The sequence below is a fragment of the Dendropsophus ebraccatus genome, chromosome 9, assembly GCF_027789765.1.
Source record: "Dendropsophus ebraccatus isolate aDenEbr1 chromosome 9, aDenEbr1.pat, whole genome shotgun sequence".
NCBI lineage: Eukaryota > Metazoa > Chordata > Amphibia > Anura > Hylidae > Dendropsophus > Dendropsophus ebraccatus.
In genome coordinates, this window is record NC_091462.1 from 69941892 (window position 1) to 69967115 (window position 25224).

The following is a 25224-nucleotide window of genomic DNA, read 5'->3' on the forward strand; positions in this document are numbered from 1 at the left end:
TCAGCTCCGCAGCTGCTTGTAAAACTCTCGGCTCCTTTCGGTCCCACTAAGCCAATCATTGCATGGCCCCGCCCCAGTCACTGGCTGATCCAAAAATGTTATGAACAAAATAAAATTTGACTGTTAATAAGTCCTATAGTTACTTTTTGGTGTGTGTTTTCCCAGATAGTTTTTATCTTTATATTTTTTATGACACCGACTTTTTACTATTAAATTCTGTAGATTTTTACTGTAGTCTGTTCCTTGCTACTGCCCTAACTATATCATCCCCTTATTCCAATTTCTATATATGTGTCTTTTTATAGCTGAAATTTCAATCTACCATAAAATGTACAATGGAACCCCCAAAATATTATTTATGGGCTTAAATTTGAAACAAATGCGATTTTTTAATTTTTAAGGGGATTCCAGTGTCTGCATAATGGGTAATCGTAGAGACGAAAAAAATATATCAGCGCTCAGAGACTCAAATGCCCAATGTACATAGTAAGTAGCCTTGTTAGACCAACATTTAACTTACTCCACTGTGGGGGATAGGCTGATTTAGCAAACCTCTCCCCTTCCTGATAGTAGCCTGATAGTTGCAAGTCTGTGCAATAACCGCTCCAATGCCGGGATCTCCAACTATATCACGTTTATTTCCAAGTGCAAAGTAACAAATATGATGGCAACACGTTTCGGTGGGTTATCTCCCACCTTTATCAAGCCAAACAGATTGTACATCACAACATTATTTATAAGAAAGATATATACTTACATGTCCAGCATGTCTCGTTTCCAAATTGTCTCGGTGGCTCTCATGCTGGACAGGAAGTGACGAATCGCAGGGTGAACCGGAACTTGTCCTGTGTTTTACCCATATCCCAACTTGAGCAAGTTGAGAAATTATAGATCTAATAATTTCTGAACCAAAATAAGTGATAATAAAAGGCAACTGAATCCATGTAAATTAAATTAAAAAGTAATAGTAAAGTGCTTTTATATAATTTGTTCTTAGCTAGAAATAATAATAATGCCTTCCAATGACTAGGTTGTGTTCCACCTGTATTACAGGTGAGATAGATTATCTAACGATTCCATTTTATGTTTTTATCAGGCTTGCTCTAGTATGGACATCTAGGGGGAGATTTATCAAAGGGTGTAAAATTTAGACTGGTGCAAACTGCCCACAGCAACCAATCACAGCTCAGCTTCCAGCTCTGGTGAAAGGAAAGAGGGGCAGTGATTGGCTGCTGTGGGCAGTTTGCACTTTTGATAAATCTCCCCCCTAGTGTTTTATGATTATATAATTGACAACAATCATACACATTATAAAAGTATTACAATAAAAAATTCCCTTGTGACCTGGAATTCTTTAATTCTGTCTCAGGCAAAAAACAATCATAAAATGTAATAAGCGTAAATAATATAAAATAAAACAAAAAACAAAAAAAAAACTATATATAAAATGGACACAATGGATTTTGGGAAAGAGACTTATCACAAGGGTGAATGAAAACTATATGTCAGTTAAACAAAGATGGCCTAAATTGTTCATGTTTTAAGAGGACCAATATAAATCCATACATCTGGATATATAACATATATAATTAAAGCAAAACGATCGCAAAGCGATTTTTCCGTATGATATATCGTTCCGTCTAAATGCTGACCGTTAAAAAAAAACAAAAACGTTACTTCGAAATTGTTAATCATACCGTGTTATCGCTCCGTGTAAACGCAGCATTACTCTCATGAAATTCAGCAAAATGTCTTGATTCGCTATGCAATTGGTATTTATGGTTAATATTAAATCTAGTTTATTCAAACTTTGTCGCACTATGTTTTTTCGTACGCACTATATATCTCAATCTGCAGGGACATTTTAATATATATATCACAAAGGTGGTACTGCATGATAGATGCTGTTAAATTGTGTAATGCAGTGCTTCTCAAACTGTGAGGTGGGCCTCACCAGTGAGGCGGCCCCCAGTTGTTTGTGAGGCCCAGCTGGGGAGCCCGCTTTCACAAAGTAACTATAATCTGCACAGTCCTTTTGCTGTTCGCAAAAATCTCAATTTTAACAGCATTATTAATTTATTTTGTACTTGCTTTATAAGTATATAGAGCTTGGGAGATGGGTGAATAGTAGCCCTAGCATTATTTTCAGCTTTAAATGTACTTTCACCAAGGATGGTGAGGCCCAGGCACCCTCTTGGTAAGTCTGGTGAGGCCCAGGCATTGCCTTGGTCTATTGGGTGAGGCTCCAGCAGAAAAAGTTTGAGAAGCACTGGTGTAATGAGTATCTTCATCTAGGGTATTTATTTCTTTTAAACTATGTGTAATATGGGTGCAACATCTACATTGCTGTCTACCACACTTATAGCTGCCTGATATGGGTGATCTCTGGCTCTTTACTGGTGTGGTTTGCACATGCGGGCCTGTTGTGCGCCCTTCTTTTTTGGATGTTCTTGTTGAACGTAGTCTGTACCATTTCATTACGGTTTCTATGGACTTCAGGTGAAGTGGGTGAGATGGATTGGTCCCGAACTCACATTCACCAGGGTCCTTCATTTTACTAGAAATACATTGTCGGATAAACACTGTCCCTCCCGTGTTTATTTGTGTCTGTGTAATGCACTTAATGGTAGAACTGACATAATATCTTTATTCTATATGTCAGCCAAACACAACAATATGCATGTTTACATTGTCATTTTTTATGCTATGAGCTTTATTTCTATTTCTATTTGTGTAGAGCAGACGTTTTGATCTCTCTATTTCTTTGTGCTAGAAAAAGTAACAGAAATCACAAATTGTGGCGCTTTTTTAATTTATACCATTCAGCGTGTGGGAACAGTACTGCTATATTTTAATAGACTGAACAATTACGCACGCGACGATATATAATTTATTTTTATTTTTCCCTGTTTTAATTGTATAATAGAAAAAGGAGGGTTAACTTTTATTGGGGGAGTGAATTTGGCATATTTTTTAAAACATTTTTATTTTTCGATACTTTTTAAGTCCCCCTTGGAGACTATTACATGCAATCATTAGATTGCGTACACTGATCAATGTGATGTCATTGCATAGCATTGATCAGTGTTATTGCACATTCATAGTGTCTGCCTGTGGCAGACTTTTTTAGAAAAGCACCGATCAAACCACACAGGAGAACTGCTCCAGTGGTCAGGGAAAATGATTGGGACCTCTGCCATCACACTGCAGGGGTCCCAATCATTAAGTAACAGGAGCTGCTCCTGTCACTTAGGGGCCTATTCCACGGAGCGATAATTGGCCGAATCGGCCCGATTCGCCCGATTATCGCTCTGTGGAATAGAGAGAACGATCAGCCGATGATCGTGTCATCCGCTGATTGTTCATTTAGGTTCAAACCTAAAATCATTGGTCGTCACCCGCGCATTGCTACGAGGAATAGCGGTGCGCGGCGGGCGACCGACCGACGATTTAAAACCACCACACTTTACCTATCCAGGCTGCAGGTCTTCTCCTTCTCCTGGTCCCGCGCGCAGCAGCAGCTTCGGAGAGGCCTGTCTGAGCTGACAGACCACTTAGCCAATCACTGGCCGGGACCAATTTTGTTGTCCAGGCTTTCTTTAATGTCTCATCTAAATCCCTCTCGGGATAGCCCCTTTCTTATAATCTTGCCTGTACCTCTTTAGCCAGAGACATTACTCCCATTAGGACAAGATACATTACTGTCCGAAAAGGCATATTGTACAAGTGAGCTTACACCACTTGTATTAAAGGGGTAGTGCAGCGCTAAAAAATTATTCACAGAATAACACACATTACAAAGTTATACAACTTTGTAATGTATGTTATGTCTGTGAATTGCCCCCTTCCCGTGTCCCACCACCCCCGCCTGTGTACCCGGAAGTGTTAGTGCATTATACATTACCTGATCCGTGTCGCGCATGTCCTCCATCTTGCGCCAAACGTCATCTTCGGCCGGCTGGCCTAATCGTTGCCGCCGTACCCCCTCCGCCGCGTCATAACTGTGCTCAGCCGCGATTGGCTGAGCACAGTTATGCTCAGCCAATCGCGGCTGAGCGGCTGATGACGCGGCCGAGGGGGTTGTATAACTTTGTAATGTGTGTTATTCTGTGAATAATTTTATAGCGCCACACTACCCCTTTAAGGATTTATAGACAGATTTTACAGTTTAACTAGGGTCACACATTTGCTAGAGTGGAAAGAACTCCATAAACAATATGTACTTTATCCTAAACCTAACACGAACAGAGATAGAATACGCAGCTGTGAGATAGGACTTACTGAAAAATGATGGTATTAAACCAACTACCAGAGATGCAATTTAGCTTCCTCCTTCTTTCCCCAGCTCCTGCTGTAGGCACCTCAAAGAGGTTTCCCAAGCAAAAATGATTCATGGCTTGCCTATTGATGATCATCTGGGTGTTTAATACTTGGCACCTCCAACCATCCGCTGTTCTGCAGGACTGCCACAGCCCCTTGTTTGTTGGAAACAAGACTGGAAGCAGTTGGCATCATTTAATGCCTAGTGGCCATGCCTGTTTATTAAAGCTCAGCTTCCATTCACTCCAACAGGAGCTGAGCTGCAATAACTAGGCATGGCCACTACACAGACCATACTAATTTATTCCTAGTCCTGTGTTACTACTGTTTTGCGTTATTTTTTCTTTGATACTGTGAGATTTATTTTTCACTTTATCTTTTAGATATTAGAGCTGTGGGGCTAAAGAAAGGAATGTTTTTTAATCCAGACCCTTATCTAAAGATGTCTATTCGACCTGGGAAAAAGAGCACATTTCCAACTTTTGCTCATCATGGTCAGGAAAGGAGATCAACAATTATTGCAAATACTACAAATCCAACATGGCATCGGGAGGTATTAAGAACATTATTTACATTGTTTTTATGTTGTATAAAAGTAAAATAGACAAGTAGAGATAGACGAGATTTATAAAATACTATTTATAAATAAATAACTAGTGTAAAATATCTCAATATGTCTCCACATCAAAAATGTCATTCTATTAAAGGGAATCTAGAATTACTACCATGAATACTAACCTGCTGGAATGCACATGGCACAATGATTCTACACTGCTCAAAACAATAAAGGGAACACTTAAACAACACAATATACTCCAAGTAAATCAAACTTCTTTTTAATCAAACTGTCCACTTAGGAAGCAAGACTGACAATCAATTTCACATACTGCTGTGCAAATAGAATAGACAACAGGTGGAAATTTTTGGCAATAAGCAAGACACACTCAACAAAGGAGTGGTTCTTTAGGTGGGGATGCACTCTACATCCCACACCAGTGGCTCAGGTAGTGCAGCTGATCCAGGATGGCACATCAGTGTGAGCTGTGACAGTAAGGTTTGCTGTGTCTGTCAGTGTAGTGTCCAGAGGCTGAAGGCACGACCAGGAGACAGGCCAGTACACCAGGAGATGTGGAGGAGGTCAACAACCCAGCAGCAGGACTGCTACCTCAAACTTTGTGCAAGGAGGAACAGGAGGAGCACTGCCAGAGCCCTGCAAAATGACCTCCAGCAGGCCACAAATAAGCATGTGTCTGCACAAACGTTTAGAAACTGACTCCATGAGGATGGCAAATTCACCACTAGCACCTGTGCTCTTCACAGATGAAAGCAGGTTTGCACTGAGCACATGTGACAGACAGGACAGTCTGGAGACGCTATGGATAGCGATCTGCTGGCTGCAACATCCTTCAGCATGACCTGTTTGGCAGTGGGTCAGTAATAATGTGGGGTGGCATTTCTTTGGAGGGCCAAACAGCCCTCCATGTGCTCTCCAGAGGTAGCCTGACTGCCAGTAGGTACCGAGATGAGATCCTCGGACCCCTTGTGAGACCATATGATGGTGATGTTGGCCATGGGTTCCTCCTAATGCAGGACAGTGCTAGACCTTGTGTGGCTGGAGTGTGTCAGCAGTTCCTGCAAGATGAAGGCATAGAAGCTATGGACTGACCCACCTGTTCCCCAGACCTAATTCCCATTGAGCACATCGGGGACATCATGTCTCGGTTTAGTCCAGGTCTTGGAGAAGATCCCTCAGGACATCCGCCACCTCATCAGGAGCATGCCCAGGCATTGTAGGGAGGTCATACAGAAACGTGGAGGCCACACACAATACTGAGCCTCATTTTGACTTGTTTTAAGAACATAAGATCAACGTTGGATCAGCTTTTAGTGTGTTTTTCTAACTAAAATTTGTGTGTGGCTCCAAATTCAGATCTCTATTGGTTAATAAATTTGATTTCCATTCCATTTTTGTGTGATTTTGTTGTCAGCACATTCAAATTTGTGCAGAACAAAGTATTAAATGAGAATATTTCATTCATTCAAAACTATGACATGTTATGTGTTATTTGAGTGTTCCTTTTATATTTTTGAGCAGTGTATTTTATGTTGACAACATATTTTGATTTTTGTTACCCTTACAAGTGAATTTTGTATAGGTGTGGCATTGGTTACTTTAGAATACCTGATAAGAACCTGGTCTGGTGTTACTGATATAAGATAAAAGGAATATTGAAAGCAAATATATTCCCAGTAGAAAATATTCTATTCTAACATATATTCTTTTTCATTCAGAAATATTCCTTTGTTGCCCTTCTGACGGATGTTTTGGAAGTTGAACTAAAAGATAAATTTGCTAAAAGCCGTCCTATCATCAAAAGATTTCTTGGAAAATTGACTATTCCGGTACAGAGGCTTTTGGAAAGACATGCAATTGGGTAAATATTTATTGGTTCTAAATAGGGATGGTCCGAACCTGCCGAGGTTCGGCTTCGTATGAACCCGAACACTCGGCAGCAGATTCCCGCTGTCAGCCCGCTCCGTGGAGCGGGCGGATACAGCGGGAGGAACGCCTGGAAAACTGGGATACAGCCTATGGCTATGGCTGCATCCCAGTTTTCCAGGCGGTCCTCCCGCTGGATCCGCCCGCTGCACGGAGCGGGCAGACAGCGGGAATCATTACCGAGGGTTCGGGTTCGTACGAACCCGAACCGAACTCTGTTCGGACCATCCCTAGTTCTAAACTAATGGGGGCAGCATTGCCGCAGTGCCTTGCAGTACAGGGGTCCTGGGTTCAAATCCTACCAAGGTCAACATCTGCAAAGAGTTTTTATGTTTTCTCCATGTTTGTGGTGGTTTTTATTAAAGTTATCAGCCATCGACCACACATCACCTATTACACAAAGAGATATGCAGCTGGGGGCAGATGATTGTTTGACATGTCAAAAGACAATGTTCAGCTGACAAGCAATCATTTGCATGCTGGTCAGCTGATCTCTGTCTTTGTTACATGGGTAGCTGATTCGGCAGATTTAATCCCTGAATTTGAGCCTTTAGAGGGAATTATTTTTTAATGTGTTCAGCATCTTTAACGCAAATGTACTAGAGATGAGCGGGCTTTTCGGATTTCTGGTTCGTGAGAAACAAAACGATCGGCGTCATTGGCATTGGCTGTATCCCAGTTTTCCAGGCGTTCCTTAGGAGGTATCCACCCGCTGCAAGGAGCGAGCAGACAGCGGGAATCCGACGCTGATCGTTCTGGTTCTCACGAACCAGAAATCCGAAAAGTCCGCACATCTCTAAAATGTACCACTAGTACATCGCTTTTTTTTTTTTTTTTTTTTTTTTAACATGAATAGACCAGCAGCGGCGTAGGGATGATGGTGCCCTGGTCCTTTTTCGAACCGCTGCTGGGTATATTACTGAAGCACTGGAGCGCGGGCCCGTCAGCCCCAGTATGACCGACTGCCCTCCCCTCTGTGACGCGGCTCCTTTAGAATCAATGAAGCCGCGTAACAAAGGAGAGGGCAGATCGTCACACTGGGGGCTGGCAGGCCCACCTCCAGTGCTTTATGCCAGGCTTGTGCTTGGGAATAGACCAGTGTAGTGCACAAAAACTGGGCAGCGGTTCAAAAAAAGGACCGGCACTGGCACCCCTGCGCTGGTCTATTCATGTAAAAAACAAAAAGAAGATAGAATAGTGGTATGTTTGCTGTAATAAAGCAGTACCAGTGTCGGGATGCTAGGGCTGAAAAGTTATATTTGAATATTCTATTTGAAATTTAAAGGCTACCTGTCATTAGAAAAAACTTTTGACTGGTCGGGGTCTATGACTGATCAGAACAAACCAGGATAAATCCGCACTCAGAGTGTTCTCCCCTAGCTCTGTATCATGTGACTAAGATGGCCGAATAACGTAAGTATATGGAGCCGTCTTGTTTACACTTAGAGCGGGGAAAGTGAATGCACGGCAGCTGGTTTTCCTGATCTATCATGGTTTGAACACTTAGACCCTGCCTCTGTCCCTTGACATGTCAAAAGTTTTTTCTGATGACCGGTATGCTTTAAAGCTCTGAATAATGTTGGTTGGGTTCCTAAGGCTGGTTTTAGCTATTGACTACACTAAATACGTGCATGCATCTTTCTACTTGAATCACATTTTTATCAGTACTTACAATAGAATAAGGATGTAAAAAAGTAGCACACTGCTTTTACAGACTGTTTCTTTGTTATGTTGTTGTATGTGTCATTGTGTTACTGTACATTCAGTTTTTCTTTAGTAAAATGCCAAGAATGGATTTCTTCAGCCCAATATTTATGCTGTTAGGGATGATGGTGTTGGCTTTGTAAAGTAGAAGAAATCATTGGAGCAGGAAAGCTGTTAGCTGTGCTCGGAGCATACTTTTGTGTTACAAAGGAACACAACAAAGTGACTGAACCAGAAAAGACATTGGCTGTAGCTTTTGGATCCACTCAAATCCTATCAGCTTTCAAGGCTGCATGTTAATGATAGATTTACAGATGCATCCTGAAAAACATCTGCATTTATTACTATTTTAAGAATGAATAAATGGTGTGTTCTGTTGTGGGACGTGATTTAACAGAGTACCCCACACACTGGCCTAGAAAATGGCTTCTGGCACACTTTAAAGAAATGGCTGCATTACTGGACCAAGTGTAACACTAGGCTATTAGTGTATCTAAAATTAAGACTAGAGGGTTTAGGTACCATAAATTATGCCACCTCACACTGTAATCCCAGGAGTTGGGCCAGTGTGATGTTGTGAAGGCCTCTTTAGAACATTGCCTATGTGGTCTCCAGACCAAGTGGGACTCATCTCTGAACAGGATAGATCGCCATTCCAACCTTCATTGCCTTCTTGCTCTGCCTCAAGGCAGCTTTTGAGGTCAGTAAAACACCTGTAGTTGGATGTCTATGGATGTCTGGATATCTGATGGCTTGGTATGTAGTGCTTATTTTCACTTTCAGTACAGAACGGGTAGTTTTTCTAATCTATGGATCTGTTTTTGCTGAGGTTTGCCTCATGCACCTTTTGTGTCATTCCACTTATTTCCTAACCAATGGAAGAGTTGAACAATGCAGACATCTTGCCTACACATGTAGTCATCTGCCAGTGTAATAAACCAAGGTCTCTCAGTTCAAGGATTCTGTCCCTTTCGGTTGACAACAAGTTATGATAATTGGCACATTGATGAACAGGAGGCATTGCACAATCATCATGCAAAAAAGGGGTCCGTGGGGCCTGTGTTGCATGTCTCAAAACACGGGAATAGCCAGATATCCCTCCAGGAAAGGAAACCTGTTGCCAAGGAGTGTTTCTCAGTGGGGAGATCACCAAACCATCCTGATAAGTATCCCCTTAAGTCCCACTCGGTTTAGAGTATTGGAACACAAATCTGGAAATACCAAGGTGGCCCCTTTTGCGTCAAGTCTAACTCTGTTGTGAGTATTGCGACATAAGGGATTACCAAAGCCAGACATCCATCCACAGACAGCTGTTTAGGGGTATTGCCCCTTGTCATTGTGTAGTAGGATTCTGAATTGAAAAGTAGGTCTAGCATCCCTAAGACTTTTTGAAGACTACAGCGAAACAGAGATATCTCATTTACTGTAATGTGTTTTCAGTGTTCAGCAGTAGCTGCTTTCAGAATTTGATTCTGTTTTCAGTTCTGTTTAAAGAGACTCTTTCAGTAGGTTTATGCTGTCCTATCTAAGGGTAGCATAAACTAGCCACTATCCAGTATGTGCGTAAGCCCAGTAGTGCCTGATATTCATGAGAGTCAGAAAACTCTGCCCACCAGCTGCTGATTGGCAGTTATCCCTCCATGCTGTGTATAGGCAGTCAACTGTCAATCAGCAGCTGAAGGGCGGGGGAGGTTTTTGGCAAGAATCCTTTTCTCCTGCAGGAGAACAGAAAAATGGCTGAACAGAATGATGTAAGTAAAACACGGATCTGTTCAGCATTTCTGTCACTAGTTTATGCTGCACCATAAACCTAGTGTGGGATTCCCTTTAAGTTTCCTCTTGCAACTATTAAGTAGCTTCATGGTGTGGTATAGTACTGGTTAATTTTTATGATGCTCTTAAATATGTTTATTGGTCAGATACTTGTGAATGCTACTTAAGGAGGACCCGTGGTATAAAAAAAGAAATCGTTTTCACAATTATATTGATTTGTTATTCTATTCTGTTGATTTGCTGGTTTTCTTTTGTTGCTACGCTTGATATTTTTAAACTGACCATAGGTCCTAAGTTTACATCTGTACATTAGATACTCACCTTTTGTCTGCTTTCAGTGACCAGGTTCTAAGTTATAATCTGGGTAGAAGACTTCCAACTGATCATGTAAGCGGATATTTGCAGTTCAAAGTTGAAATAACATCATCAATTCATGACGGTAAAGAAGTTTTACAAAACCTGTTTTTATTTTATGTGATGCTTGCTTGCATGTTATTTTTATACTTATATGCAATTTCTGCATGTTACAGAAGATTACAGTCACATTGTAGACATAGATTTCTTAGGTCCAAGTCTGATTTGAAGTGTGTTTGAGAGTGTTTTTACTGTAGATTGTGGTAAGAAACTGGTGTAAATGTATACAATGGAAACAGTGGTGGTATTTTAAAGCGTAACTGTCATTTTTCAGAAATAATAATAATAATAACAATAAATATCAATAGTACAAGCAATTTTAACCCCTTAAGGACAGAGCCTGAAATGGCCTTAATGACAGAGACAAATTTTATGAATATGACCAGTGTCACTTTATTCATTAATAACTTCGGGATGCTTTTACCTATCCGGCTGATTCTGAGATTGTTTTCTCGTGACATATTGTACTTTACATTTCTGGTAAATTGGAGTCGATACTCATAACAAATCTTTATGAAAAAAACCCAAATAATGTGAAAAAATTTGAAAAAATGCATTTTTCCAACTTTGAAACTTTTTTGCGTATACAGAAAGTGGTTATACCACATAAATTATATATTAAATAGCATTAGCAACATGTCTACTTTATGTTGGCGGCATTTATTAAACTATCTTTCATTTTTTTTAGACAATAGGAAGCTTAAAACATTAGCAGCAAATTTCCAAATTTTCAGTAAAATTTCAAAATCAGATATTTTTAGGGACCTGTTCAGGTTTAAAGTGTATTTGAGGGGCCTGTATGTTAGAAAGCCCCACAAAGCACCCCATTTCAGAAACTGCACCCCCCAAACTCTGCAAAAGCATATCCAGAAAGTGTTTTAACCCTTTAGGGGAGTCACAGAAATAAAAGCTAAGTGTGTAAGGAATTTGAAAATTTTAATTTTCTGTGCAGAGATTTTATTGTAATCCAATATTTTTCATAATTATAAACCTATTACCTGAGAAATGCACCCCAATAATTATTGTCCCGTTTCTGCAGTTTATAGAAATACCCCATATGTGACCCTATTGCGCTATTTGACGCAACCACAAGCCTCAGATATAAAGGAGCGCCTAGTGAATTTCAACGCCTCCGTTATATTTGGTCATTTCTGACTGTACCACTTCAGGTTGGCAGAGGCTCTGGGGTGCCAAAACCTAAAAACACCCCTAAAGGGACACCATTTAGAAAACTACACCCCTCAAGGAATGTAACAAGGGGTGCGGTGAGCATCTGGACCCCACAGGTGCTTCACAGATTTTCCGAACAATATGGCGTGAAAAAAGAAAAATTTATTTTTTACACTAAAACGTTGTTCTAGCCTTCAATTTTTCATTTTCTTAAAGGGATAAGAGGCAAAAAAAGACAAAAAATGTGTAGCGCAGTTTCTCCCGAGTACGGAAATACCCCACATGTGGCGATAGAGTGCCAAGGGGGCGCAGGACAAGCCTCCAAAGTGAAGGAGCGCCAATTGGCTTTTGGAAGCTGAATTTCACTGAAAAGGATTTCAAGCGCCATGTCGCATTTACAGAGCCCTCGTGCTGCCAAGACACTGGAAACCCCCCACAAATGACTCCATTCTGGAAACTACACCCCTCAAGGAATCTAACAAGGGGTTCAGTGAGCATATGGACCCCACTGGTGACGGGCACAAATGTGGAACAATGTGACGTGAAAGGGAAAAATTTCATTTTTTCACTTTCATGGCACAAATGTGCCCGTCATCAAGGGGTCCATATCCTCACTGCACCCCTTGTTAGATTCCTTGAGGGGTGCAGTTTCCAGAATGGGGTCACTTGTGGGGGGTTTCAACTGTCTTGGCAACACAGGGGCCTTTTGAATGCAACATGGCCCCTCGAAATCCATTCCATCCAAATCCAGCCTTCAAAAACCAAATGGCGCTCCTTCCCTTTGGAGGCTTACCCTGCACCCGCATGGCGCTTTATGTCCACATGTGGGGTATTTCCGTACTCAGGGGAAATTGCTCTACATATTAAATGTTTTTTTTTATCTTTTAACCCCTTGTGAAAATGAAAAAATCATGACAAGATTAATGATTTAGAGTAAAAATTTTACAAAAATTACACTAAATGTTGGTCTAGCCTTGATTTTTTTCCATTTCCACAAGGGGTTAAAAAAGAAAATGAACACAAAACGTGTAGGGTAGTGTCCCCTGAGTACGAAAATACCCCACATGTGGGCATAATGTGCCATATGGGCACAGGGCAAGTCACCAAAGGGACAGAGCGCCATTTAGAGGCTGGAATGGAGGATGGAGGCCACGTCGCAATTACAAAGCTCCTGTGCTGCCAGGACAGTAGAAACCCCCGACAAGTGACCCCATTCTGGAAACTACACCCCATAAGGAATCTAACAAGGGGTGCAGTGAGGATATGGACCCCACTGGTGACAGTCACTTACGTAGAACATGTGCCGAGAAAATAAAAAATACAATTTTTTTCATTTTCACGTCTTAAATGTGGCCGTCACCAGGGGGCCATATCCCCGCTGCCCCCCTTGTTAGATTCCTTATGGGGTGTAGTTTCCAGAATGGGGTCACTTGTGGGGGGTTTCTACTGTCCTGGCCGCACAGAGGCTTTGTAATTGCATCATGGCCTCCTCTAATGGGAATGGCGGCCATACCTACTTAGCTGGGGAAAAGGGACAATTCTAATTTATTTGGGGGTATTAGGCCAATTATTAGTTTATAAGGTTGAAAATGACAGGTGTCCATCAAATTCAACCTGTGTTGATCCAGAGGAAGGCAAAAAACCCTCGTGAGGCAGACGACAGTAGCAGCATCACAGGGGAAAAATTCTTTCCCGACTCCATAATGGCGATCAGAATAATCCCTGGATCAACGTGACCCCTGAAATAGGAATAAGGGACAGAATTTAGATAATGTAGAACTCCAATGACGTGTGGTGCGCCTTGGAGCGATACAGTATGCAGAGGCCGGTGTGATCAGGACAGGTGTCACACTGGAAAATGGTGTCCTTCCTGATCCCCCTGTTACGCCACACTCTGCACTTCTTCTGGGGTCTCCTGTTTTCCAGTGTGGGGGACGTCACCTGGAGAATGTTGCCCTGGTGCGATACGGGGTCCTTCATATCCAGAAGCGCTGGGTCCGCTCCATGGCTGCTAAATATTAGGGCGCTATTACTACTTCTGATATTTTCATATCGTGCCGCAAGCTACAGTAGCTCGGGCAGCGAGGGACCGGAGGAGGGGGTGCTGGTATAAAAGTTATCCCCTACAGGTGGTGACCTTTATCCAGCAGTGGGAAGATCAGTTCCCGGACGATCTTCCCACTTGTTCCGAGGATGGGGGGGGGGAAGGGGCATCTGGGGGCTGCATTTGGGTGTCCCTTCCTACATACATTCTAAGGGTACATGCACACTGCGGAATCGCGACAGATAACCCTTCGTGCATTCCGCAGCTGGCACCCACCGGCGGACTGATGCAGGCGCATGTCTCCACACGTGTCATAGACTCCATTCTATGCACGGGCGGATTCCACTCTCCGTCCAACGTGTTCATTCTTTGGATGGACGACGGATTCCGCCCGTGCATAGAATGGAGTCTATGACACGGGTAGAGACATGCGCCCGCATCAGTCCGCCGGCGGGTGCCAGCTGGGGAATGCACGAAGGGTTATCCTTCGCCATTCCGCAGTGTGCACGTACCCTAAATCTGTAAGTGTACCCTGAGGTACGCTCACACAGTTTGTAGAATTTCACTCCATACCGTCATCTCTTATTGGGACGGTACTGGCGGAAAAGACGTGTCTGGGGGGCAGCGTACACTACGCTACCCCCCAGACACGTCACTGGATGATGAGGATGATGAGGATGAATGGAGGAAAGAAGGATCCCCCCCATTCATCCTCACTGGCTGTTTCGGTGTCGGAGGCAATAATAACGTATGTGTCCGACACCGAAAACACCCTGGGGGCCATCTTTATACGGGGATTGGTATATGGGGTATGTAGTGGTGTAGTGTCAAACTTTATTCAATGTAGTGTGGTGTAATGTAGTGTTTTTTACGTGTTTTTTTACAGTAAGTATAAAAAAAAAACCTACGCCAACAAAGGAGTTGCTGATAAATGCCGCACTTATGTGTGGCACTTATTAGCAGACTGTGGCAGTAGAATATAGAAAAAAAACACCCTACGCCAAAAAGGAGGAGTTGCTGATTAGCAGCGCACTTTCGTGCAATGCTGATCAACACTCAGCGGCGATAGGGTGCGGAAAATAGAAAAAAAAAAATTTGAAAAAAAAAAAAATAAAAATTTTCTACATTCTGAACATCCCTGTAGCTGCTGATAAGTGTATTACACATATCAGCCGCTAGAGGGCAGCAGAGCGCAAAATATGGAAAAAGCCGACGCTGGAGCCGAAAATAGCCGAGAGAAGCCGAACGTGACGTCACGGAAGAAGCCGAAGACCCGAACGAAGACGAGGACGCCGCGAACCCGGAAGACGCCGATCAGGAGCCCGGGACAGGTGAGTAATGTACAAATACCTGCTCTGGACCCCTCGGCTACCTAGCTGAGGGGTCCAGGGCAGGTATTTACTATTTTGTGGGACTCTGATCGCCGTGCCACCGGCCCGATCGCCGTGAACGGCCGGCCGGCCGTTCACGGCGATCGGGCCGGTGGCACGGCGATCACCATTACTTTTTACAGTAATGGCGGTCGGTGCCGTCCTCGGACAGCACCGACCGCCATTTTTTTTCCGGGTCTTCGGGTCGCCGATGACCCGGAAAGGTTCCGATCGCCGCTATTGGCTGATCTGAATTGATCAGCCTATAGCGGCGATCGTAAGCACGGGGGGTGTTAACCACCCCCCGTGCCGTGAAGCTAAGATGGCCTGCTATGATTTATAGCAGGCCATCTTCCCCGACCGCTGTGTGTGAACACGCAGCGATCGGGGAAACATCGGGCGTAAATTTACGCCCTGATGCGCCAAGTACCAGGGCGCGAGGGCGTAAGTTTACGCCCGATGTCGTTAAGGGGTTAATAAACTCTGTAATAGGGTTTATTTAGCAAAACAGTTTTCTTCTGTACTATAAAAGCAGTTTGTTTGTTTTTTACCTTCCCCCGCTATTCAGAAGAAGCAGGATTTCTGTGTCTATTATTCTCTATGGAGAGGGGAGGGGCTGAGAGGAGTGAGTGAGAACGGAGGAGTCCTGCACAGCACAAAACCCTGCAATCTTCTCTCAGCAAGTTCCTAGATAAGCACTGACCTTTCTGACACCTGAATCCAGCAGTTTAGGTGCCCAGACAGTCTACGATTAACTGACCTTCATGACTCTTCTCCCTGCTCACTCATCTCCCTCGGCCCCTCCCCCCTCCATAGGATATAATGGACACAGCAGAACCCGTCTTCACTGGCTTTTCTGTAATGATGACGGATTTGCCTCATAATAAACAGATAAGAAGTGAGGGGAAGGCTGAGAAATTGCTTCTTGAGTACAGAAAGAGGTTTTTTTGACTAATAAAACATTTTACAGAGTTTATTAAAATCGCTTGTACAATTGACTTGTGTAAAAAACAAAACAAAAAAAGATGACAGTTACAATTTAACCCCTTAAGGATCGGGCCTGAAATGGCCTTAAGGACCGGAGCAAATTTTATGAATTTGACCAGTGTCACTTTATTCATTAATAACTTCGGGATGCTTTTACCTATCCGGCTGATTCTGAGATTGTTTTCTCGTGACATATTGTACTTCACATTTCTTGTAAATTGGAGTCGATACTTATAACGAATCTTTATGAAAAAACCCAAAATAGCGTGAAAAATTGTGAAAAAATGCATTTTTCCAACTTTAAAACTTTTCTGCTTATACAGAAAATGGTTATACCACATAAATTATATATTAAATAGCATTAGCAACATGTCTACTTTATGTTGGCGGCATTTATTAAACTATATTTCATTTTTTTAGACAATAGGAAGCTTAAAACATTAGCAGCAAATTTCCAAATTTTCAGTAAAATTTCAAAATCAGATATTTTTAGGGAACTGTTCGGCTGGGTTCACACTACGTATATTTCAGGCAGTATTTGGTCCTCATGTCAGGTCCTCATAGCAACCAAAACCAGGAGTTGATTGAAAACACAGAAAGGATCTGTTCACACAATGTTGAAATTGAGTGGATGGCCGCCATATAACAGTAAATAACGGCCATTATTTCAATACCACAGCCGTTGTTTTAAAATAACAGCAAATATTTGCCATTAAATGATGGCCATCCTCTCAATTACAACATTATGTGAACAGAGCCTTTCTGTGTTTTCAATCCACTCCTGGTTTTGGTTGCTATACAGCCTCACAAATACAGCCTCAAATATACATAGTGTGAACCCAGCCTTAAAGTGTATTTGAGGGGACTGTGTGTTAGAAAGCCTCAGGAAGCACCCCATTTCAGAAACTGCACCCCCTAAACTCTGCAAAAGCACATCCAGAAAGTTTTTTAACCCTTTAGGGGAGTCACAGAAATAAAAGCTAAGTGTGTAAGAAATTTGAAAATTTTAATTTTCTGTGCAGAGATTTTATTGTAATCCAATATTTTTCATAATTATAAACCTATTACCAGAGAAATGCACCCCAATATTGATTGCCCCGTTTCTGCAGTTTATAGAAATACCCCATATGTGGCCCTATTGCGCTATTTGACGCAACCACAAGCCTCAGATATAAGGGAGCGCCTAGTGAATTTCAATGGCTCCGTTATTTTTGGTCATTTTTGACTGTACCACTTCAGGTTGGCAGAGGCTCTGGGGTGCCAAAACCTAAAAAACACCCCTAAAGGGACACCATTTAGAAAACTACACCCCTCAAGGAATGTAACAAGGGGTGCGGTGAGCATCTGGACCCCACAGGTGCTTCACAGATTTTCCAAACAATATGGCTTGAAAAAAGACTAAAGTATTTTTTACACTAAAATGTTGTTCTAGCCTTCAATTTTTCATTTTCACAAAGGGATAAAAGGAAAAAAAAAACACAAAACATGTAGCGCAGTTTCTCCCGAGTACGGAAATACCCCACATGTGGACATAAAGTGCCAAGCGGGCGCAGGACGAGCCTCCAAAGGGAAGGAGCGCCAATTGGCTTTTGGAAGCTGGATTTCACTGGAATGGATTTCAAGGGCCATGTCGCATTTACAGAGCCCTCGTGCTGCCAAGACACTAGAAACCCCCCACAAGTGACCCCATTCTGGAAACTACACCCCTCAAGGAATCTAACAAGGGGTGCAGTGAGCATATGGACCCCACTGGTGACGGGCACAATTGTGGAAAAATGTGACGTGAAAGTGAAAATTTTCATTTTTTCACTTTTATGGCACAAATGTGCCCGTCATCCAGGGGTCCATATCCTCACTGCACCCCTTGTTAGATTCCTTGAGGGGTGTAGTTTCCAGAATGGGGTCACTTGTGGGGGGTTTACAGTGTTTTGGCAGCACAAGGGCTCTGTAAATGCGACATGGCGTTCATCATCCATTCTAGCCAAATCCAACCTCTAAAATCCAAATGGCGCTCCTTCCCTTCAGAGGCTTGCCCTGCACCCACATGGCGCTTTATGTCCACATGTGGGGTATTAACAGACTCGGGGGGGAAATTGCGCTACACATTTTGTGTTTTTTTTTCTCTTTTAACCCCTTGTGAAAATGATAAATTCAAGGCTAGACCAACATTATAGTGTAAAAAATGTAATATTTCATTTTCACGCCACATTGTTCCACATTTGTGCCCGTCACCAGTGGGGTCCATATGCTGACTACACCCCTTGTTACATTCCTTGAGGGGTGTAGTTTCCATAATAGGGTCACTTGTGGGGGGTTTAACTGTCTTGGCAACACAGGGGCCTTTTGAATGCAACATGGCCCCTCGAAATCCATTCCATCCAAATCCAGCCTTCAAAAACCAAATGGCGCACCTTCCCTTTGGAGGCTTACCCTGCACCCGCATGGCGCTTTATGTCCACATGTGGGGTATTTCCGTACTCAGGGGAAATTGCTCTACACATTGTGTTTTTTTTTATCTTTTAACCCCTTGTGAAAATGAAAAAATCAAGACAAGATCAATGATTTAGAGTAAAAATTTTAAAAAAATTACACTAAATGTTGGTCTAGCCTTGATTTTTTTCCATTTCCACAAGGGGTTAAAAAAGAAAATGAACACAAAACGTGTAGGGTAGTTTCCCCTGAGTACGAAAATACCCCACATGTGGACATAATTTGCCATATGGGCACAGGGCAAGTCACCAAAAGGACAGAGCGCCATTTAGAGGCTGGAATGGGGGATAGAGGCCATGTCGCAATTACAAAGCTCCTGTGCTGCCAGTACAGTAGAAACCCCCCACAAGTGACCCAATTCTGGAAACTACACCCCATAAGGAATCTAACAAGGGGTGCAGTGAGCATATGGACCCCACTAGTGATGGGCACATGTGTAGAACATGTGCCGTGAAAATAAAAAATACAATTTTTTTCATTTTCACGTCCCAAATGTGGCCGTCACCAGGGGGCCATATACCCGCTGCCCCACTTGTTAGATTCCTTATGGGGTGTAGTTTCCAGAATGGGGTCACTTGTGGGGGGTTTCTACTGTCCTGGCCGCACAGAGGCTTTGTAATTGCATCATGGCATCCTCTAATGGGAATGGCGGCCATACCTATTTAGCTGGGGAAAAGGGACAATTCTAATTTATTTGGGGGTATTAGGGCAATTATTAGTTTATAAGGTTGAAAATGACAGGTGTCCATCAAACTCAACCTGTGTTGATCCAGAGGAAGGCAAAAACCCCTCGTGAGGCAGACGACCCGACTCCATAATGGCGATCAGAATAATCCCCGGATCAACGTGACCCCTGAAATAGGAATAAGGGACAGAATTTTGATAATGTAGAACCCCAGTGACGTGTGGTGCGCCTTGGAGCGATCCAGTATGCAGAGGCCGGGGTGATCAGGACAGGTGTCACACTGGAAAATGTTGTCCTTCCTGATCCCCCTTTTACCCCACACTCTGCACTTCTTCTGGGGTCTCCCTTTCTCCAGTGTGGGGGACGTCACCTGGAAAATGTTGTCCTGGTGCGATACGGGGTCCTTCATATCCAGAAGTGCTGGGTCCGCTCCATGGCTGCTAAATATTAGGGCTCTATTACTACTTCTGATATGTTCGGATCGTGCCGCAAGCTACAGTAGCTCGGGCAGCGAGGGACCGGAAGAGGGGGTGCTGGTATAAAAGTTATCCCCGTACAGGTGGTGACCTTTATCCAGCAGTGGGAAGATCAGTTCCCGGACGATGTCCCCACTATCTCCGAGGATGGGGGGGGGGGGAGTGGGCATCTGGGGGCTGGATTCGAGTGTCCCTTCCTTCATACACTCTAAGGGTACGTGCACACTGCGGAATCGCGAAGGATAACCCTTTGTGCATTCCGCAGTTGGCACCCACCGGCGGACTGATGCAGGCGCACGTCTCCGTCCGTGTCGTAGACTCCATCCTATGCACGGGCGGATTCCGCTCTGCGTCCAACGTGTTGATGGAATGACGGATGATGGAATCCGCCCATGCATAGGATAGAGTCTATGACACGGGCGGAGACGCGCCCCTGCATCAGTCCGCCGGCGGGTGCCAGCTGCGGAATGCACAAAGGGTTATCCTTCGCCATTCCGCAGTGTGCACGTACCCTAAATCTGTAAGTGTACCCTGAGGTACTCTCACAGAGTTTGTAGAATTTCACGCCATACCGTCATCTCTTATTGGGACGGTACTGGCAGAAAAGACGTGTCTGGGGGGCAGCGTACGCTACGCTACTCCCAGACACGTCACTGGATGATGAGGAGGATGAGGATGAATGGAGGAACAAAGGACCCCCCATTCATCCTCACTGGCTGTTTCGGTGTCGGAGGCAATAATAACGTATGCGTCCGATACCGAAAACACCCTGGGGGCCATCTTTATATGGGGATTGGTATATGGGGTATGTAGTGGTGTAGTGTAAAACTTTATTCAATGTAGTGTGGTGTAATGTAGTGTTTTTTTACGTGTTTTTTACAGTAAGTATACAAAAAAAAACCTACGCCAAAAATGGTGTTGCTGATAAATGCCGCACTTATGTTCGGCACTTATCAGCAGACCGTGGCAGTAGGATATAAAAAAAAAACACCCTACGCCAAAAAGGAGGAGTTGCTGATTAGCAGCGCACTTTCGTGCGGTGCTGATCAACACTCAGCGGCGATAGGGTGCGGAAAATAGAAAAAAAAAAAATTGGGAAAAAATTTTTTTTTTTACTACATTCTGAACATCCCTGTAGTGGCTGATACGTGTATTACACTTATCAGCCGCTAGGGGGCAGCAGAGCGCAAGATCCGAAAATAGACGACGCTGGAGCCGGAAAAATACGAAAAAAGACGACGCTGGAGCCGGAAAAAGCCGATCGGGACTCACGGAAGAAGCCGAAGTCCCGACAAGATGAAGAGGACGCCGGGAACCCGGAAGACGACGATCAGGACCCCGGGACAGGTGAGTAATGTACAAATACCTGCTCTGGACCCCTCAGCTACCTAGCTGAGGGGTCCGGAGCAGGTATTTATTACTTGTGGGGACTTTGATCGCCGTGAACGGCCGGCCGGCTGGCTGGCCGTTCACGGCGATCGGGACGGTGGTACCGTGACCACCATTACTTTTTACAGTAATGGCGGTCGGTGCCGTCCTCGGACAGCACCGACCGCCATTTTTTTCCGGGTCATCGGGCCACCGATGGCCCGGAAAGGTTCCGATCGCCGCTATGGGCTTATCAGCCAATAGCAGCGATCGTCGGCATGGGGGGGGTTAACAACCCTCCATGCCGACAGGGAGAGATGGCCTGCTATGTATTATAGCAGGCTATCTCCCCCGATCGGGACCCGGCCAGCCGCGGCGCCCGTTTAAAGGGCCGACGTACCGGTACGTCATGGGTCCTTAAGTGACAGTGATCCATGACGTGCCGGTACGTCATGGGTCCTTAAGAGGTTAATTCTCACCCCTGGTGCAACACAGATGGATAACTGCTTTGTCTATATACTTTCGTTAGTCTTATTTCTAATTGGACAATTTATCTATAATGTATATTATATGCCTATGTAACACAGAAATATTTTGTTTAGATATATTTGCAAATTAATAATTAGTAAATCATGTGAAAATATTAGATTGAAGAATGTTCTCTCATATGCAGTATTAGTAGTAGTAATAACTATTCATTATTTCTTCATAGATGCTTCTCCAGAGGCGGTGGGTACTCTGCTTGCAGCCAATAATATTAATGGAGATCTTGGTACACCTTCTGATGATGAAGATAGCCCTGCAGGTCACGATTCACCTTCAGCCTATTCTAATGGCCCTTTACATGCAGAATCTTTACCAGATGGGATGAGATCAAGCAGCACTATTGAGACAGAGTGTAATGAGGCAGCTAGAATCCCTTCAAGGACATCACCTATACGAAATCGCCAGGACTCTCTTAATGATTACCTTGATGCACTTGAACATAATAACAATAATGCTAAATCTTGTACTACTGCCTCCGTCACTTGTGACCGTCCACTTGGAGCTTCACCAAAGCTTAGGAGCAGTTTTCCCACTGATACAAGACTCAATGCAATGCTTCACATTGATTCAGATGAAGAAGATCATGAATTTCGACAGGATATGATGTGTCATTCACCATTACTAGAAGATGGTGGACTTGTATTAAACTGTAGTCCTAATGCAATAAAAGACAGTTACTGTAATGTATCCACAAGTCAACAGGAACATAGCAGTTCTGAAAATGCGCAGCTAAACTCAAAAACATCTGATATCTCAGGAGGTAAAGCTCAGAACTTAAATGAAGAACAGACAGAGCTGGGAGCAGTTGGACAGGAAACTGATAGTACAGTAGTCAGTAACAATTTAGTTGAGGATATAGGTGCTGCTGTATTGTGCATTGGTGAGGAAATTCAAGAGCCCTCACATGTAAATGGTGGGGTGCTTGAAACAACTGAAATCAGGCCAAGTGACACTGATATCCATTTATGTGAACCTATGTTATGTGGACCTTCTCAGGTAGAGTCTGAGATAGGATCATGTAGTTCAGGTAGTATAGAGGCTTCCTGTGAAGCTAATAGTGCTATTGAAGGAAGAACAAATAATGAGGGGATAGGTGTTATTTTTAATTTTAATGTTTCTTCTGGAAGTTTTACACAAAGTACATGTTCTTCATCTATAGATAGTTCAGAAAGCCCTGCGCTTTACGCACATTTTGAGGGATGTGGGGCATCTGTATTTGAATCTGGGGCTTCCAGTGATTTAGAGCTGCAGGCTACCCTATGCAACCCTTGTTCTCTTCCAACTGTGAACATCAACAGAAACAAAGAGGGTGATCAAAGTGGAGCAGACCTAGTATGTGAGGGTGATGGGGCAGAAGAAATTTGGCAAAGAAGGAATGTACAAACAGCTACTACAAGCAGGCAACACACTCAGGATGAGGACCCTGGTGGAGCACAAGCACAGGCTGCATCCAGGGATATTTTACAAAGTACCTTGCAAAGTGAAGGTGCCACTGCAGGTAAGCTGCTTAACTTTCAAATTACATATTGTAATGGTGTGTTTACACAGATAGATTTATCTGACAGATTCTGGAAGCCAAAGCCAGGAATGGATTTGAAAAGAGGAGAAATCTCTTTATCTATATCTTTATGACCTGTTCCCTGTTTATAGTCTGTTATAGACGTATAGTCTGTTTATAGACTTCAAAAATCTGTCAGATAAATCTGTCTGTGTAAACGCACCATAACCAATAACAATTGTTAAAACGAGCCTGTTATCTGCTATTCACATTTTAAACTGCTTACAGGTAGCTGTTAGGTCAAGAAGACACATGTTACTTAGACTGTATGAGTAATTAGCATAAGTGAAAGGAAGAAGAAAAACGTTGTGGTGTGTAAGAGATAAAAGGGATATAGTACTGGCAAAAAATCAGCCTACAAGGGGTATAAAGAGACTGGAAGTGTAGCTGACAGACAGGTTTATAAAATTAGGCAAAAGAAGGCAAAATGGATTAGTAATAATAATAATGCTTTTATTTGTATAGCACCAACTGATTCTGCAGCATTTTAAATACTTTTTTAAAATTTGGACCCTGTCCCCATTAGGGCTCACAACCTAATTTCACCTATCCGTATGTTTTTGATGTGGGAGGAAACTGGAGTACCCAGATGAAACCCACGCAAACACAGAGAGAACATACAAACTCTTTGCAGATGTTGCCCTTGGTGGGATTTTAACCCAGAAGCCACCATGCCGCTAGATTATAAATGCTGCTAAAGCCTCAAAAGAGGAAGAAATGGCCACATTTGTTAAAGAGAACCAATCACCTAAATATAACTGTCCCTATTATGACAGTACATCTCTCCCTAAGTCTATTCATGAAGATACAGACTGCCTTTGCAGTCTGTATCTTTATACTTTGATATGTAAAAAGAAGTCAGCTCACCAAGACTTTGTGCAGGGTAGGCAAATTATCCCAATGGAAGCAGGTGGATGTGAAGCGGGCCGCACCCGGTAAATAGGCTATAAAAAACGTAGAAAGTCCACAGCTTCCAAAAAAAGTTGAATCTTTATTGAAGCATATAAAAAATACAAGTAATAAAAATGCAGGCCTACATGTTTCGGGGAAAAAACCCCTTGATCACGGCATCAACATACACAATGGTTCAGTGAGTATATATGCTCCTATCTAAACACGTCACTTGAGTAACGCCCCCCAAGGGGGAGGGACCGCAAGAGGAAAAGCACCTGAAAATGTATAAACAAAATATAAGTAAATATATACAGATCAACACAAAAAGTTAAATCAATCTAGGTTAAATCAATATAAATATGACAGATCGGTTTTAAAATTCAAACCTTTAGGTGCTCTAGTGTCCAGGCGGAGTATCCAAAAAGCCTCACGTTTGCGGAGGAGGCGGACCCAATCTCCCCCCCTCTGTGGTTTTGATACTCTTTCAATGGGAATAACACACAAAGAGCGACACACCCCCTGATGGGAGTCAAAGAAATGTCTGGTTAGACCTGACATAGCTCTGCGGGAGTTAAATCTTGCTGCTGCTGCTGCATCAGAGATATGCTCCGCAATTCTCTGTTTTAACTTTCTTTTTGTACTGCCAATGTACTGTAAATTACATTCGGTGCACCAGGCAAGGTATACTACAAACGTAGTGTTACAATTAATAAAGGATGCTATATTAAACTTTTGGCCTGTGCTTACCGATGTAAAAGTCGAGCTCTTTTGGATGTGACCGCATAAACCGCATCTGGGCATCGCACATTTATGGGAGCCTTTGATGGAAAGCCAGTTTTCTCTCCCCGGGGTCTGGTCATGAACAACCGTAGGGGATAGAATATTCCCAAGGGTCCTGCCCCGTCTAGCGACGCAACGTATTCCT

General features: G+C 43.2%; 1 protein-coding gene across 6 annotated transcripts in view; it reads left to right on the forward strand.

Moving 5' to 3' along the window:
• The window catches only part of HECW2 (HECT, C2 and WW domain containing E3 ubiquitin protein ligase 2), a 271029-nt gene that overhangs the window by 168130 nt on the left and 77675 nt on the right, over positions 1-25224 (forward strand). For 5 of the 6 annotated variants that reach the window (XM_069983585.1, XM_069983588.1, XM_069983587.1 and 2 more), the window contains 4 exons: positions 4704-4873; positions 6613-6755; positions 10636-10736; positions 22014-23345. In XM_069983585.1, coding sequence (XP_069839686.1) covers positions 4704-4873; positions 6613-6755; positions 10636-10736; positions 22014-23345 — 1746 coding nt within the window. Of the gene's footprint in view, positions 1-4703; positions 4874-6612; positions 6756-10199; positions 10276-10635; positions 10737-22013; positions 23346-25224 lie in introns of those variants that run through there. The other variant, XM_069983591.1, reaches the window with a different exon arrangement.